Source organism: Mustela erminea, chromosome 11 (assembly GCF_009829155.1).
Source record: "Mustela erminea isolate mMusErm1 chromosome 11, mMusErm1.Pri, whole genome shotgun sequence".
Taxonomy (NCBI): Eukaryota; Metazoa; Chordata; class Mammalia; order Carnivora; family Mustelidae; genus Mustela; species Mustela erminea.
This window is the reverse complement of record NC_045624.1, coordinates 105,400,620-105,414,130: the sequence shown is the minus strand read 5'-3', so window position 1 is coordinate 105,414,130 and position 13,511 is coordinate 105,400,620. Positions and strand designations below refer to the sequence as shown.

The 13,511-nt window shown below is 33.4% G+C and overlaps 1 protein-coding gene across 4 annotated transcripts in view; it reads left to right on the top strand.

The window, feature by feature from the left end:
• CDK13 (cyclin dependent kinase 13) overlaps positions 1-13,511 on the top strand; it is a 122,890-nt gene that overhangs the window by 36,082 nt on the left and 73,297 nt on the right. For all 4 annotated transcript variants that reach the window (XM_032305813.1, XM_032305811.1, XM_032305812.1 and 1 more), the window contains exons 3-5: positions 1,290-1,460; positions 2,788-2,927; positions 4,380-4,550. In XM_032305813.1, the coding sequence (XP_032161704.1) occupies positions 1,290-1,460; positions 2,788-2,927; positions 4,380-4,550 (482 nt within the window). The remainder of the gene's footprint in view (positions 1-1,289; positions 1,461-2,787; positions 2,928-4,379; positions 4,551-13,511) is intronic.

The following is a 13,511-nucleotide window of genomic DNA, read 5'->3' as shown; positions in this document are numbered from 1 at the left end:
GTCAGTTAAGCCTCTGACTCTTTATTTTGGCTCAGGTCATTACCTTGGGTGGTAGGATCCAACCCTCAGTGGGGTCCATGTTCAGTGCGGAGTGTGCTCTGGGTTCTCTCTTTCCCTCTCCCAATGCCGTGCCCCTGCTTAGTTGTTCTCTGACACTAGCGCGCTCGCTCTCTTTCCTCTTTCTCTTTCTCAAATAAATAAGATCTTAAAAAAAAAAAAACCCTTCTAGTGAGTAACACAAAGTTATGAAGAAAAGGCACAGTTTTGTTATAGTTATTGGTAAATGGTTTTTATCAGATGGTATTAAATCATGCATTTGTACAACAATATTAATGTTCAGAATGAATAAGAGAAGTTAAAATGATTTACTTTGCTAATGTATTGATAATTTGTGACCCCAGTATTGTAGTCTCACTAAACTTTTTCATTATGGGACTCATAACTGATATGAAACTGTGGGAAGTCCAAATTCTACTAAAATAAGATTCTCTTTCAAGAAATATCTTACTATTAAAGAGATTTTTTTAGTAACTGGGAGGTTTAGTATACTTAAATTACCTAATTAAGATATATTTTATGCATTCAAAAAAGTACAGAACTAACTGAACTTAAATTTTTACCTGTAACATCAGTAAGCTAGAACCTTAAAAAATTTTAAAAGAATTATTGTCTAGTTTAAGAAAAGTAACCCTATAAAGGGGCAAAGCTAGACTAGTTGTTTGTGGTTATTTAAATGGGCAAGATAAATAATAGCATGTAGTGTTATTTCTTAGAAAACCTCTTTATGTCTCTAATAGTGTCAAACAAAACGCAATCACAAAACTATTCAATTTTTCTGTGAAGCATGGCAAGTTGACTTTTTTTAGTATTAATATACAATTTTATAGTAATTCTGTATCATCTTTAAAAGTATACTTTTTTTTGAACAGTGCTAGATTTGCGTAAACATTATGGTACTGCAGAAAGTCCCCATATACCCTGTAGTTAGTTTCTTCATTATTAACATCTTATATTAGTATGGTACCTTTGTTACAATCAGTGAACACATATCAGTACATTATCGTAACTAAACTTCACACCTTGTTCAGATTTCCTTAGTTTTTCTCTAATTCTGTATCATTTTTACCCCCAAATTTTATATTTTGTAATTGAATATAGTACATTATTTTAGCTGGAAAGTAAAGAAACTTAGTTTAGTATATTGCCATTGCTATTTAAGTGTGAGATGTGGCTGTGTTTTTATTTCTCAGATGTTTGGGTTTTATTTGTGTGACTCCTTTCTCTTTTAGCTTACGTGGAAATATTTCGGTAAAAGCGGTTAAAAAGGAAGTAGAGAAGAAACTCCGATGTTTACTTGCTGATTTACCACTGCCCCCAGAGCTACCAGGAGGAGATGATCTCTCGAAGAGTCCAGAGGAGAAGAAAACAGCAACACAGTTACATAGTAAAAGGAGGCCTAAGTATGTGCTTGCTTTCCGCCTGCTCTTACATTGGCCAGAAATGATTCTGGGTCATCATAAAATCATAAAACAAAAAATTAAGATTTAAAATAATAAAAAGTGTATTTATTCTTTAAACTTAAGTATATGAATAAATCCTAGAGTTTTAAAAAAATTTCACAATTCCCTGCATCCCTATTCAAAATGACTAATAAAACCAGATTTAATTTTCTCTCACAGTTTGTAATGTATTAATTTCTTGGGTTACTATATGTTAAAGATAATTTCTATAATTAAGATACTTAAATAATATAAAACACTGAAATTGGAGAAGATGGAAGTCAGCATTCAGTGAGCCCAAACAAAATTAGTAATGGGCAAGCTGCTGTGTTTTCCTTTGCTTTTTAGCTCCATTTGCTCCCCTAACTAAATGTATTTTTCATTCTGCAAGAGGTGGAGTGGAAGAAGGTTTGAAATCTGTATCCTAAATTAGCTTCAAGTAAGTGCCTAGAACCAACTCTTTCCCTTGAAACCTGTTTATCAGTTAAAGGGGGAGAACACTGATTCTTTTTTTTTTTTATTTCTACTTAATCAAGGGAAAGTGTGAGTAAGAACTTGAGTTAGATCTGATTTTAGAATTGCCGTTCAGGTGCCTAAAATTTTGAGTTTTGTAGCTTTATTCCTTTAGTGAATTTCTGTTACATAACAGAATATTGAGAGACTACAAAATAACCTATTTTTTTTTTTAAGAATGTCAAATATTTGTCATATATGTATATGACACACAGAAACACATACACAGGGTGGATTACTGAGAGTTGATTATAGTAATACTTTTGTACTTTCTTGGACTAAAAATCCTTCTTGTGTTTTCATTTTTAAGGGCCATAAGTTTAAATTTGTCAATAAGCTTTATAGTTAGATTTTTTGGTAATAATATTCATTATTAAACTTGTTCTTGAAAAATGAGTGACATATATATATATATATAATGGATGAAAAGAAAAACTTCTGGAGGTTGGTTAGAGAACGTTGACTCTTTGTATTAGTGTTGGTTTTATCCATTCATTGAAAATTGCGTTATATTTTTGAAAGTTCTTCATACAAGCTTTACTTCTTTTTCTCAGCTTGTTTGTCTGTAGAAGAGCTGGTATGGAGAAATGATGCCTTGACTTTCGTGATAATTTATAATAGCAAATTACAGTGTTACTTGTCTTACATGATCACAAGTGTTCGAGGGTGGAGGGAAATAAAGGATTTAAGATTGGGGGAGGGTGGGTATTAAGTATTAAACAGTTTATTCAGCTTGCTTGATTGCATATAAAAACTTCAGAACTATATTTGATAGAATATGTGGGCCTCGCTATGGTGAAATCAAAGAAAAAGATATTGACTGGGGAAAGCGCTGCGTGGATAAATTTGATATCATTGGAATTATTGGAGAAGGTACCTATGGACAAGTTTACAAGGCCCGGGATAAAGACACTGGTAAGTATGTCAGCTGCTGTGGATCTCTAGATCTATTGAATGTACTTAATTTGTTTTTCTCCTCAAATGTGTAATTTGAAGGGTTTTTTTTAAGTTAAATTTGAATTTATTATGCTTTTGTTTCGTCTTTTTTGTTTTATGTGTGCGCTTAATGTAAGGTATGAATACCTCTAAGTGGGTATGTAAATAAAGTTTTTTAGTATTTGTGATGTGTAGTATGGTAGGATTTCGATTTCTTTAATTGTGAATAAATTCTTATGTTATTAGTAATCAGGGAACAAAAGTATCTTGACCAACTTAGTAGTACATTTTGTTGTATTAAGTCTTATGTAACACTTTTTATTTTACCCAAAATATTCTTCTTTTGAAGTTACCCTTTGTTTGGAGGCTAGATTTAGCAGCCTAATCTTCTAGAACATAATCAGGAACCTGAGAGAAAGTTTTAAAAGTTTTTGCAGCAGAGTAAAAAAGTAACGATGTTAGAGGCTATGTATTTTAGCAAGTAATGGGTAGAGCCTGTACTTAATCTTTACTTATAATTTCTTGTTAAAATAAACCAGTAGATTAAAATAGCAGAGTTATTTGAAGCCATTTAGTATAAGAAAACTCTGGAGGGCAATTATAACATAGAGTAATAATATTTATAATGATTCCGTATTATCAAAAAGATTAAATTATAACTTCTAAGAGCTGTTTATTAAACAAGGAACCGTACATTTTAGACTTATGTCAAAAAGAATCAAGGAAGTTTTGATAATTAAAAACATAAATGTTATAAATGACCTTTTGGAAAATATTTAAGTACAAAATTCCTTTTTTCTCCAAAGAAGTGGAATGATAGTGAATTTTTTCTTATAATGGGGTATGTGTTTGTGTGTTCTATTTAATAGTTAGATCTTCCCTGATCAGAACTCATTGGTATCTGAATTGTGAAGCCATTTAGTATAGTGGGAAAGAAATACTTTTGAGATAGCTGATTCAGATTTTGAATCCCAGTTTCACTGCTAGGCACCTGGGCAGCCTTGTACAAGTTAATAGGTCTGAGCTTATTTTCTTACCTTCATAATGTACAGAATTTCTGTTCAGAGATTTTATGCATGTGTAAGCATATTGGGTAAATTTATCCACCCCTCCTTCACTTTTTAAAATTAGTATTGTAATACATCTACTGTTCATCACATCATCTGCTTTTTTTAACTTAATATATCTTGGAGAGCCAAAATAACAGTACTTATGTACCTAACCCCATCCTTTTTAACAGTCGTATAGTATTCCACAATTTGGGTAAATATTTTATAATTTTATCTAACCAGATACTTAATTTCTTGTACTATAAACATTGTAATTTCAAGAGGTAGGAACAGGCATTATGAATTAAAATAAAGTTAAAATTAAGAAAAATGTCATTTCGTTTTATCATCTGATTAACTTGATTTTACTTAATTTTTATAGGAGAAATGGTAGCCCTAAAGAAAGTACGTCTAGATAATGAAAAGGAAGGCTTTCCAATTACAGCAATTCGAGAAATTAAAATTCTCCGGCAGCTTACCCATCAGAGTATTATCAATATGAAGGAAATAGTGACTGATAAAGAAGATGCTTTGGATTTTAAGAAGGATAAAGGTATGCATGCATATTTACATAACCAGTTCTGCATATGCATGATGTTGCTAACTTGGAGATTTTGTCAGAGGTATTGATCAGTTGAGTAATTGCTGGGTACATAAAACTATTGTGTTAATGTCATACTCTAATTTTAAATGTGGTTGAGCTGAAGAATTAATTTACTTCAGTAGTTTTTGAGTCACCTTAGTAAACAAAAAAGCATATTTGTCAGTAGTAGTAGTTGTTTTTTGAACATAAATGTGTAATTTTTAGTCTGCTTTTTTTAGTTGAAAAATAATTTATAGTAGTATAGAATATATTTACCTTACATTTTTTTAATATCATGCCTTAACATATAAGGAAACTTTATGGTAAACATGTTATTTCTGAAGGTGTGGAGGCCAAAATCTTATCTGAAGTTGACTTTAATAAACTATAGTGGCATATGCTTGATATTTAGTAGAAAAGCTAAAAAGAAATTAGCATGATTATTAAAGTAGTTATCATAAGGAATATGGTGAGTAAAAGATTGTACTTCTGCTAGGTTTTGGATCTTCAGAGTAAGATGTCGGAACCAAAATTGACTCAATTATAATCTGTAGTTTTCAAAGAGAAAGGATAAAATAGGTACGTTCTGATTGAACATGGTATTTAGCCCCCTTCCATCCCCAACTTACACAGATGCATATGTGTGTGCACACACCCACACTTACTCTTCTGGGGAACAGTATCAAAGTGATTGACATAATACACAGTAATTTTGTAGAAAGGAACTTCTTTTGTCAGTATTCTGTATGTACTATGAAGATAATTAGAATCATCTTTTTAATTGGGGACTGTTTTTGTCCGTGATAATACCCATATTCCTTAGCTTGATTGTTAATCCAGTTTGTACTTTTCACCTTATTTTTTTTATTCCTTTATGTAGTAGAAAGGTGTGACTTGTGCTGCAATGTCTGGAATTCATCACTTTGCTTATGAGCAAGTTCTTAGCCCTTCTGAGCCTCTGACCTCTTCATCTGTTAAAGGGAAACATTATTTCTCTTACATTATTTCTATTCTATTCTATTCTATTATAATATAATTGTATTATAATATAATATAAATTAAGATCTTATACATGAGGGTTGTTTGTAATGTTGTTTTCCATTAACCTCCTCATGTAGTCAAATTAATATATTTGTTCTTCCTCCAACGTACCCTGGACCTCCTGCTTCTTTGATCTTTAGGATCATGCCCCATGCCTCATCTCTGCCGTTTTTCTGGTTTTTCCACCAAGCTTCAGTCATATGGGTGTTTTGAGTTGTCAAATATGCCAATGTGCTTCTCTGTCTTAGAAGTCTTTCCATGTGTAGCTTTCTGGGCTTACACTTCACCCCCATCACACATGTGTGTACACGCACGCATGCATGCACACACACCTGTGCACACACCATTTGGAAGGCTGGCTTCTCATCCTCTGGGTCTCAGACTGAATGTTACTTTATTTATCAGTGAGGCCTAACTGGACCACTTTCTATTTTATGTAGACACGTGCCACTTAAAAGGCTTATTTTTTTCTTCATAACTTTTCCAAATAACTGATTTGTTACTTGTTTACTCCACATGAGGATGGGAATCATATCTGTTTTATTCATTATTATAACCCTTACTGGTTAGCTCACTGGTTAGGCCATGGAAGAAGATACTATGAATAACTGATTGCTGGATGTCTAAGTCAGCTCTAGGTACTATATCCTGTCCATACTCTAAATGACTTTTTAAAAGACCTTATCTTTGAACATAAAAGTATTCATAGTTTTCCTTGTATTATATATATGGCTGTAAGTTATTTTCCTTACTATATTATAAATTCCCTTGAGTACTTTGTTTTTTGTTTTGTTTTGTCTCCCCCACAATGCCTAGCACTGTATTTTACAAATCATAGAATTTCATATATTTGCTTCCTCATCTTCTTTTCCCTCCACCATAATCCTGTTCATAATTATTGGAATCATGATAAATAAGAAAAAGTATTTTACTACACGAGAGGTTATATTCAGATGCCAAGTATTAGTTAAATATAGTACAGTATGTCAGGGATATAATCATGGGATATAATTTATGTCAACATAAAATTCTCTTTCAAAATTATTGAGATATAATTGATTTTAACTAATACAAGGATTATATTAACATACATATAATATTTAACATAAGGATTTAGTATTACATATACTGTGAAATGAGCACTGTAATAAATCCAGTTAACGTTCTGGATTTTTGTGTGTGTGTGTACACATAGAATATTTTTTGTGTGTGTGTGTGATGAGAACTTCTAAGATCTCTCCTAGTAACTTTCAGCTGTCGATACAGTATTTTTAACTATAGTAACCATAATGTGTATTACATCCTCATGACTTATTTATTTTATTATTGGAAGTTTATACCTTTTGACCCCTTTCGCTCATTTTGCTACCTCCTATTTCCTGCCTCTGGTAGCCACCAGTCTGTTCTCTGTATCTCTCTCTCTATATATATATTTTTTTAATTCTTGTTTTTTGTTTTGGATTTTGCATATAAGTGAGATCATACAATATTTGTCTTTCTCTATTTGACTTCTTAGTACAGTGCCCTTAGGGCCCATTCATGCTGTTGCAAATGACAAGAGTTCCTTCTATTTTATGACTGAATATTCCATTGTATATTTATAATACATTTTCTTTACTCATTCATCTTTTGACAGACATTTAGGTTGCTTCCATGTCTTGGCTATTTTGAGTAATGCTGCAGTGAACGTGGTGGGTGCATATATCTTTTTGAGTTAGAGTTTTATTTCTTTTGGATAAATAACTGGAAGTGGAATTGTTGGATCATATAGTACTTCTATTTTTAATTTTTTCAGGAACCTCTATACTGTTTTCCATAATGGCTGTACCAATTTACATTCCTGCCAACAGTGCCTGAGGGTACCCTGTTCTTACATCCCTACATTGTTATTTCTTGACTTTTTGATAATATACATTCTAATAAGTATGAGATAACACAATCCTTTTTTAATGAATCTTAATTTTGGGGAACCATGATGAAACAGCCTGATTTGGTGAAAAGGGAACTAGATTTAAAGTCTTTGGGTTCTAATCTAGCTCTGTGCCATTATACTAATTGTGATTGCTACCCTGTAGCAGAAGGACAGTATGGGAACTTTAATAGTTCATATTAAAATTCATAAGGCTAAAAAAAAGTAAAACCAAATACTTAAAGTTTATTTAAATATGAAAAATTTAGGGCGCCTGGGTGGCTCAGTGGGTTAAGCCGCTGCCTTCGGCTCAGGTCATGATCTCAGAGTCCTGGGATCGAGTCCCGCATCGGGCTCTCTGCTGAGCAGAGAGCCTGCTTCCCTCTCTCTCTCTCTCTCTGGCTGCCTCTCCATCTACTTGTGATTTCTCTCTGTCAAATTAATAAATTAAAAAAAAAATATGAAAAATTTAAACAACACACATACCAAGTAAATTTGCTGATATAAAAATATAAATATTTGCATTATTATAACACAAGTATTTGACTATATAAGAGTAACACCATAAAGAGTTTTTTAAAAACTTGGCTCTACTTAAAGATGAAAAAAAATTACAAAAATTGGAGAAGTTGAAAATAAAATACTATTTTGTTTAAAAAAAATTTTTTTTTTTTTTAATTTATTTGACAGGAGATCACAACTAGTCAGAGAGACAGGCAGAGAGAGAAGGAAGCAGGCTCCCCAATGAGCAGAGAGCCCGATGCGGGGCTCGATTCCAGGACCCTGGGATCATGACCTGAGCCGAAGGCAGAGGCTTTAACCCACTGAGCCACCCAGGCATCCCAAAACTATTTTGTTTCAGAAAGGAAATCATCTGGGCACCTGGGTTATCCTGGATAACCAAAAACCAGTGTTAATAATTGCTATGTTCAGGGTGCCTGGGTGGCTCAGTGGGTTAAGCCACTGCCTTCGGCTCAGGTCATGATCTCAGGGTCCTGGGATCGAGTCCCACATCGGGCTCTCTGCTCAGCGGAGAGCCTGCTTCCCTCTCTCTCTCTACCTGCCTCTCTGTCTACTTGTGATCTCTCTCTGTAAAATAAATAAATAAAATCTTAAAAAAAAAAATTGCTATGTTCAAATTAACTTAAGCTGTGATGCTTTCAATATTAGTATTTGAAGAGAAAATTCTGATTTGGAATTTTCTTAAAAATCAGGAAAAAATATTCTATAGTAAATGCGTGTGGCAAAATGTCACTGTATGGTTGAGGGAAAAAGTCTCAATGTCACTCTTTCATAATCTGTGATTTCCACATGGTACTCCCCTGCCTTTATCGCATGTTAACAGTTCTGTTAGACAGTGGAGCCCAATATCCTTCCATTCTAATGTCTTTGTACATAAAGCTCTTATTCCATCTGATTATTCCCTAAGTAAATTAATATAAGTAGGATTACTCGGATTTGAACTTTGAAATTTCTTTCTTTTTTTTTTTTTTTTTAAAGATTTTTTCTTTATTTATCTGACAGAGATCACAAGTAGGCAGAGAGGCAGGCAGAGAGAGAGGAAGCAGGCTCCCTGCAGAGCAGAAAGCCCGATGTGGGGCTCGATCCAGGACCCTGGGATCATGACCCGAGCCGAAGGCAGAGGCTTAACCCACTGAGCCACCCAGGTGCCCCTGAACTTTGAAATTTCTTGACGCGTATCACCAAGTTGCTTTACAGAAAGATTGTGCCAATTTATAAGGCAGGAATAGAACAAACTAGGAATAGAAGGGAACTGTCTCAACCTGATAAAGGGCATCTGTGAAAAACAAGGATGTCTGCTCTTACCATTTCTGTTCAGCATTGCCAGGGCAATTAGGCAAGAAAACTAAATAGGAGATAATAAGATTGGAAAGGAGGAAGTAACTATCTCTAATGTGTTTGTGGTACCCATATGTGTGTATATACACACTTTATAGAGAATTCTATAGAATCCATTAAGAAACTTTTAGAATTAATAAATGAGTTCATCAGAGCGGAAGAATACAAGATCAGTACTGAAAAATCTGTTGTAGTTTTGTACACTAAGAATGAAGACTCCAAAGTGAAATTAAGAAAAGAGTACAGGGGCACCTAGGTGGCACAGCCATTAAGCATCTGCCTTTGGCTCGGTTCATGATCCTAGGGTCCTGGGATCGAGCCCTGCGTTGGGCTCCCAGTTCAGTGGGAAGCCTGCTTCTCCCTCTCCCCCCAACTCCCTGACTTGTGTTCCTTGTCTCTCTCTGTCAAGTAAATAAATAAAGTCTTTAAAGAAAAGAAAGAAAGGAAGAAAGAAAACAGTTCAATTTGTAATAGCCTTAAAATGAATAAAGTATCTAGGAATAAATCAACAAAAAAATCTAAGGTCTGTACCTTGAAAATTACAGAATGTCATTGAAAAAAATTAAAGAAAACCTAAATAAGTGGAAAGACAGTCTCTGTTCATGGATCCTACAAATTCCATATTATTTAAGATGGCAAATTGATCTGTATATTCATTTCAATTTCTTCAAAATCCCAGCTGGCTTCTTTTCAGAAACTGACAAGCTGATTTTAAAATATATGTGGAAATTCGAGAGTGGTAAAACAGTCAAGAAATACCTTTAAACAGAAGAACTTATACTTCCTGATTTCAGATCTTAATACAAAACTAGAGTGATCAAGACTGTATAGTACTGGCTTTAGGGTAAACATAAGATCAGGAGAATAGATTTGGAAGTCTAGAATAAAACACTAACATTTTTGGTGGTCAACTGATTTTCAGTGAAGACACCAGGACAGTTTAGTGGTAAAGAACAACACTTCAGTAATCATTTCTGGCTCAGGTGGATCGCCATATGCAAAAGAATGACATTGGGCCTCTTCCTCACATCATACATAATAATTAACTCAAAATAAATAGGTGACTTAAATATAAGAGCTAAAACCTTAAAACTCTTTACAGAAAATATAAGAGTAAATCTTCATGACCTTGGGATTAGCTAAAGCCTTCTTAAGACACCAAAAGCAGAAGTAATAAAGGAAAAAGTAGATATATTGAACTTCATCAAAATTAGAAACCTTTGTGCTTCAATGGATATTACTAAAGAAGTGAAAAAACAATTTATAGAATGGGAGAAAATATTTGTAAAGTGTCTATTTGATAAGGAACTTATATCTAGAATACATAAAGAATTCTTAAAACCAAATAATAAAAAGACAACCTGTTTAAAAAGTGTACAAAAATCCGAATCAGCATTTTTTCAAAGAAGAAATGCGAATGACCAGTAAGCACCTGAACAGATGTTCAATATCATGGCTATCAAGGAAATGCAAATCAGAATTACAGTGAGATTCCACTTCAGTGCACAATAGGATGGCCATAAGAAAAAGGGTAGATATTAAGTGTTGGGAAAAATATGGAGATTGAAAGATTAAAACATTACTTACTGGTGGGAGACTCATACACTACTGATAGGGTTGTAAAATGGTACAACCATCTTGGAAGAAAATCTGGTATTTTTTCAAAATAGTAAACATAGAGTTATCATGAGACCTAAAACTTCTACTCTTCAGGATATATCCAGGAGAAATAAAAGCAAATGTCCACACAGAAACCTGTATACTAATGTTCAGAGCAGGATAATTCATTATAGTCAAAAAATACAAACAACTCAAATGTCTATCAGTTGATGAATAAATAAAATCTGGTGTATCCATACAGTGCAATATTATTATGCCATAAAAGGGAATGAAGAACTTACACCAACAAATTTGATAACCTGGATGAAATAGAAAAATTCATGGAAATGTGCAACTTAAGAAGAATTATGAAGAAATAGAAAATCTGAAGAGACCTATAACTGTAAGGGAATGAATCTGTAGCAAAAACTTCCAGCAGTCACAACTAAAAAGCCCAGAACCAGAATTTCACAGGTGAATTCTACCAGTCATTTAAAGAATAATTAACACCAGTCCTCTCCAGACTCTTCCAAAAAATTGACCATAAAGAAACACTTTGAAACTCATTCTCTGAGGACAGCATTACCCTGATAACAAACCCAGGCCAAGGCATGACAAGAAAAGAAAACTATAAACCAGTATTTCTGATGAATATTTATGCAGAAATTCTCAGAAAACACTAGCAAACTTGATTCAGCAGCATATTAAGAGGATTATGTGCTATGACCAAATGAGATTTATTCCTGGAATGCTAAGACAGTTAACATACGAAAATCAGTCCGTGTAATAATACATTGCTTCAACAGAATGAAGGAAAAAAATCTCACCATCATCTCAATAGATACAGGAAAAACATTTGACAGAGTTCTGCATTCTTTCATTTTAATGACACTCAACAAACTAGGAATAGAAGGAAACTATATCAACATATTAAAGTCCCATTTATGGAAATTTCACAGGCAACATCATACTCACTGCTGAAAGATGGAAAGCTTTTCTTCTAAATCGGAGAAAACAAGGATACTCACCTTTGTCACTTCTATTCAGCCTAGTGCTGGAAGTCCTAATCAGAGCAATTAAGCAAGAAAAAGAAATAAAGTCATCGAAATTGGAAAGGAAGAAATAAAATTACCTTTGTTTATAGATAATATAATCTTAATGTCGAAATCCCTAAAGATTCTACCATGCTAAATGTTGAATTAATAAGTGGACTCAGCAAATGGAAGGGTACAAAATCAATGTGCAAAAGACGTGAGTTTCTGTTTTGTAACAGCAAAAAATCTGAAAAGGACATGAAGAAAACAAGTTCATTTCCAGTAGCATCAAAAAGAATAAAATACGAATAAATAAACCAAAGAGATGAAAGACTTGTGCATTGAAAATTACAAAATATTTCTTAAAGAAGTTAAAGACATCATAAATTAAAGACATCGTGTGTTCCTGGATTAGAAGACTTAATATTGTTAAGATGTCAATACTACCCAAAGTAATGTATAGATTTAATTGAATTTTAATGAAAATCCCAACAGTGGTTGTTGCAGAAATGGAAAAATTCACCCTGAAAATCATACGGAATTTAAAAGGACCCCCATATAACCAAAACAATCTTGGAAAAGAATGAAGTTGGAGGTTTCAAATTCCTAATTTCAAAACTTACTACTGAGCTACAGTAATCAGATTGTAGTACTGTCGTAAATACATGTATACACCAATGGGATAGAATTGAGAGCTCAAAATGAAACCCTGACGTATATGGTCAAATGATTTTTGACAAGGGTGCTAAAATGGGAAAAGGCAGTTTTCTCAACAAATGGTATTAGGGAAACTGGATATCCTTATGTGAAACAATGAAGTTGGACTTTTAACTAACACCATATAAAAAAAAAAGCAACAAACGCAAAATGGATCAAAGACCTAAATATATGAGCTAAAACAAGAATACTCTTACATATGGGGGAGCTTCACTACCTTGGGTTTGGCAGCCATTTCTTAACATCAAAATCACAGGCAACAAACCCAAACAAACAAAAAATTGGATTACATGAAAACTAAAAAACAAAACAAAACAAAAAAAACCCTTTAAACTCTACACCAGATGTAACATGTGGCTCAAACTCATGACCCTGAGATCAAAAGTCCACATGCTCTGCCGACTAAGCCAACCAGGTGCCCCCCCAAAATTTTTTTATGCATCAAAGGACATAATCAAGAGAGTAAAAAATCAGCTCATGAGATAAGAGAAAATATTTGCTAATCACATCTGATAAGGTTTCGTATTCAGTTTAAGAACTACAACTCAACACAAATCAAAGAGCAAGGGACTTGAATGTATTTTAAGTATATGAAAGACATTCAACATCAGCATTAGGGAAATGCAGATTAAAACAACAATGAGTTACCACTTCATACCCATTAAAATGGCTATTGCCGAAAGAACAAAACTAAAAACGACAGAAAATAACAGGTGATGCCAAAGATGTGGAGAAATTAGAGCCCTTTCTTTTTTGCCAGTAGGAATGAAT